The sequence below is a fragment of the Lolium rigidum genome, chromosome 3 (genome assembly GCF_022539505.1).
Source record: "Lolium rigidum isolate FL_2022 chromosome 3, APGP_CSIRO_Lrig_0.1, whole genome shotgun sequence".
Lineage (NCBI taxonomy): Eukaryota > Viridiplantae > Streptophyta > Magnoliopsida > Poales > Poaceae > Lolium > Lolium rigidum.
Genome location: NC_061510.1, coordinates 119,205,064 through 119,209,158, shown reverse-complemented (window position 1 = coordinate 119,209,158; position 4,095 = coordinate 119,205,064). Strand labels below are relative to the sequence as shown.

The 4,095-nt window shown below is 56.8% G+C and overlaps 1 protein-coding gene across 2 annotated transcripts; it reads right to left on the bottom strand.

Annotated features, from left to right (window-relative positions):
* Positions 1–210: 210 nt before the first annotated feature.
* LOC124698093 lies at positions 211–3,057 on the bottom strand. 2 transcript variants are annotated; one of them, XM_047230616.1, is made up of 3 exons: positions 2,719–3,057; positions 867–2,316; positions 211–725 (listed from the first exon to the last, which is right to left on the bottom strand). In XM_047230616.1, the coding sequence occupies exons 1-3, from the start codon at positions 2,782–2,784 to the stop codon at positions 514–516; spliced, it is 1,728 nt and encodes a 575-aa protein (XP_047086572.1). In that variant the 5' UTR covers positions 2,785–3,057; the 3' UTR covers positions 211–513. The 2 variants fall into 2 exon arrangements, with proteins under 2 accessions (XP_047086572.1, XP_047086571.1); XM_047230615.1 differs by having other exon boundaries at positions 211–2,316.
* Between the last annotated feature and the right edge of the window lie 1,038 nt (positions 3,058–4,095).

Here is a 4,095-nt window from a genome sequence, read left to right as displayed (position 1 = left end):
AATTGTTTTCAATACGAATCCAACAATATTAACAAATTTACTGAACACAACTAAGATTGTATTGTTCAATTTTTTAAATCAAAATTTGTGTTCTAATAGGCGTCCTCGGGTCCTTAAAGCTGAATGTGTGTGATACTTAAGTAGCCGTACCAACAAGCAGAGCAGCGAGAGCAGGGGCTGAACAACAGGGCAGGACAAGGGAGAGAGCGCTATGGAAGACAAGTAATTGCACTGTAACAACAAGCATTCAAGAAGATGCAACCAAAAAATTTCCTTTCCACAGCATACAACAATCTCGGCCTATATTTTTCCTTCATCGAGTTTTCTTCTTCCCCCCAAATTAACAAACTGTACAATGGCGAGTTCTTGTCCAATAATTCAAACGCGTCCGCCTCTTCCCGCCAGCTTCTTGGATCTTCTGTCTGTTCCCCATCCCGCATCAGATCGCACCTGCCCGCGTCGCTGTCTCTAGCATGGCTGGCTGGAATCAACCCCATCCCGGCCATCCATCCGTCAGCAGCTCATCGCCTCGCATTTCGCCGGGAGGGACCGCTCGAACCCGCCGCGGGACAGCAGGGTTCCCACCACCGCCAGGTCGCGGCAGAACACGCCTTGGTACACCGGCGCCGCGCTTGAGATCGTCGGAGCCGGCGATGCCACCGCCGTCTTGGACAATGCTGGTGCAACAACAACCGCGGCTGCCTTGGCCTTCGGTTTCGCCGACCCTGCCCGCACGGTGCTGCTGTTTGTGATCGGAACTCTGTCCGTCTCACAGCTGGTCGGATTCGCTGGCATCGGTGGTTGTTGCTTGGACAGCACGGCCGCTTCGGAGGCAGCGGCGGCGGCCTCCCTGGCCCTCTGCCGACCGGCGGCCTCCTCGTCGATCACGGCGGACATCAAGAACGAGTACCCCTTCTGCAGCATCCGGTAGAGCAGCAGCGCGGACATGCGCGCCTGGTCGCGCACCGCCTCCAGGTCGCGGTGCTCGTCCACCAGCTCCAGCCGCTCCCCGAACACCACGGCGCGATCGGGCTTCAGCTTCAGCGACAGCAGCAGGTGCGCGCGCTCCAGCTCGGACCGCGTGCACCCGCGCCGCACGCCCAGCAGCGCGTGGTAGTCGATGCCGCCCGCCTCGCCGAGGGCCACGCGGCCGCGGAGGCCCTGGATGCGCGCGATCAGCTTGCGGTGGGCGCCGGCGATCTCCCGGTACCTCACCCCGCCCTGCGGCCGCCACCTCGGGCCCGGCAGCTTCCCGTCGCGGAGCGCGGCGTCGTAGAGGAGCTTGAGGTGGTCCAGGTCGCGCAGGGAGTCGCTGAGCGCGCCCACGGACTGGAGGAGGTCGGCCCGGGCGCGCAGCGCCGGGATGTAGGCCGGGTCCAGCGCCAGCGCGCGGTTGCAGTCGGCGATGGCGTCCGCTGGGCGGCCGCCCGCCTGGAACGCGGAGGCGCGGCCCACGAGGCAGGCCGCCGCGAAGGTGTGCGGGAGCACGCCGCGGCGCGCGTCGAGGATCTTGGAGAAGTGGCGTACGGCCTCCGCGGGCAGGCCCGCGTCGAGCGCCGCCATGGCCGCCGTGCGGCGGCGGAGGAGGAGCTTGACGTGGGCCAGGAGCTGGGACACGGCCTCCGACTCCACGGCCGGGATGATGAACGCGGAGCCGGACTTGGAGGACCTGCCCGACGGCACCGACTCGACGGCGGCGGAAGAGGAGGAGGAGAAGCTGTCCTCGGACCAGCAGACGCTCTCGCGGCGGAAGGCGGCGGAGGCGAGGCGGCGGCCGGTCTGGAGGAGCACCATGGCGTCCTCGATGAGGCCGAGGTGGAAGCATGCCTGGCCGAGGACGAGGTAGCGCCACTGCGTGTCGGTGCTGGGGTTCTTGGAGAGTCCCGCGAGGACGCGGCGCTTGAGCTCGGAGACGTCGAAGCAGCGGAAGTTGCGCGCGGTGCCGGCGTCGGCCTCGGCGGCGTCGGAGCGGTGGCGGTCGGGCGAGAGCAGCTTGGCGCGGGAGGTGGCGCCGAGGTCGCCGGAGCTGGAGGAGGAGAGGGACGAGGAGGTGGAGGAGGAGGAGGAGGTGTCCTCCCCGGAGGCGCAGGACTTGCCGCAGCTGGGGATGTGGTCGCGGAGCATCTCCGCGACCTCGCGGTACCGCCGCAGCGCCAGCAGCGCGCGCGCGCGCAGCTCCAGCGCCGCCTCCATCCTTGGCGACAGGTCCAGCGCCGCGTCGACCAGGCCGAGCGCCGCCACCGCGTCCCCGCCGCCGGACTCCGGCGCCGCCGCCGCGAGAATCGACCGCGCCTCCCGGAGGTACCTGTCGATCACCTGCCCAAATCATCGAAACGGAAAGATGAGATTTTGTTGCACAAACAGAGAAATGCTGACGAAATTAAATTTCTGGGGGACAAGACAACAACGGAAACCAACGAACGGACAGAGTGCGCTCGGATCAAGTGGTTCGATCGATCTTGGCGAAAAATACAAGAAAACAAGAGGCGCACTAAGCTCGGAAGAAGCAAATGGTTCATGAATCGAAGAAATCGTGCTGGCATTTTGTTGATTATGGACGGCGACCGACCAAACTGCTTGTCTCGAGCCAAGGTTCTTGGCAAGCGTGCGGTACGACCGAACAGTTGATGAACAGAGGTGCAATAGTTCTTGTGGCAAGACCTTGCCGGCGGGATGGTACCCAACAATGGGGAGAGAGAGAAGGAAACTGGTACTGACCTTCCTGTTGCTGTGGAGCCACTTGCGCTTCTTCTCCGGAGCGGGAGAAGGCGATGAGACCGCCATTGCTCCGCACGCATCAATCGGCGCAACCCCAACCGAAGCTAGATCGATCCCCAACAAGAACAGGGGACGCGTTGGAGAAGGGAAGGTGGGAGAGAACAGGGGAAGGAAGAAGAGGGGAGGAATGGGTAGGCAAGAGGAGAGAAGAGGTTATTTATACGGATCCAGTCCCGTCTCTCCCAAATCTACCACCAACTAGAGACGAGTATTTTACTCGGTTTGAACGAACAATGGGTAGGGTGGGGAGGTGGAAAATGGGGATGGGCAAAGGGAGAATATAAATGGCGAACAAACAGGCCGAGAAATGCCAGCTTTTCCTTTGAGCGAAAGCTTGGATCCTAGCTGGCCAAGATGCCTAGCCAACACAGCACATCACTGGCCCGGTTAAAATTAAAAAGGATCTAGCGTAGGATGGTGTAGCTTTTTAAAGTGCGGAGGGGAGAATAGTATTGCTGACCCACTACTCATCCTCTTCCCTTGCTCTCCACCCAACCATTTTCCTCCCTTTCCTTTCTTTTTTTTCTTTCTCTTTTTTTTTGTGACTTTCTGTGATTCGTTTATTCGATTCTTTATTTTAGCTTATCGAATTTAAAGCCGCAACAAAGTTTTCTGTTGCGTCTGATTATGTGCGGCTGCCTGTGTGTACGCACATGCGGAGTTGCTAATTAGAGACTGACCATGATGCCGGAACAGTCCTACTGTACATTCATATTCGTAATCGTACTCGTTATTTGGTGTCACGAAGCCTGCGGATATTTAACGCCGATCCTACTACCTACCACGTACCACGCCAAGGGTGCAGGCAAACACCAAAATATTCTTCAGAAATATACTAACCCGTGTCACTGAGCCTTTTCTTTTACTTCTCTCTCTTATTTTCCCCGTTTATGAAATTTCGATTTTGTCTTTTATTTTCTCGTATTTCGACCTCTAAGAGGATTAGACCTTTTTTTTTTTTTTACTTTTGTTGTATTTCACGTCGAAGAAGCAAGCAAAAGTAAAAGTACTCCTCTGACGCTACGAGAAATCGTTATCAAACCCAAGGTAAAAAAATGGTGGCGTTCACGAGTGCCTTTCCAAGCTTACACAATCTGATTAAACTCACTAGATTTTGGCATATTCTTGTTACTAAAAGATTAAAAAGTTTTTGATCAAATTTTCTTTTGATGAGCTTCTCTTGACATGATCTCTCACTCTTAATTGACTTAAATATGAAATTGTTCTCTCCTTCCATGGCAAAGCTGACAGTTATCTAGAAGAATTGGAGTAGAAACCTTTTCATCTAGTTATCCTAGTTTATAACATATCTATTAG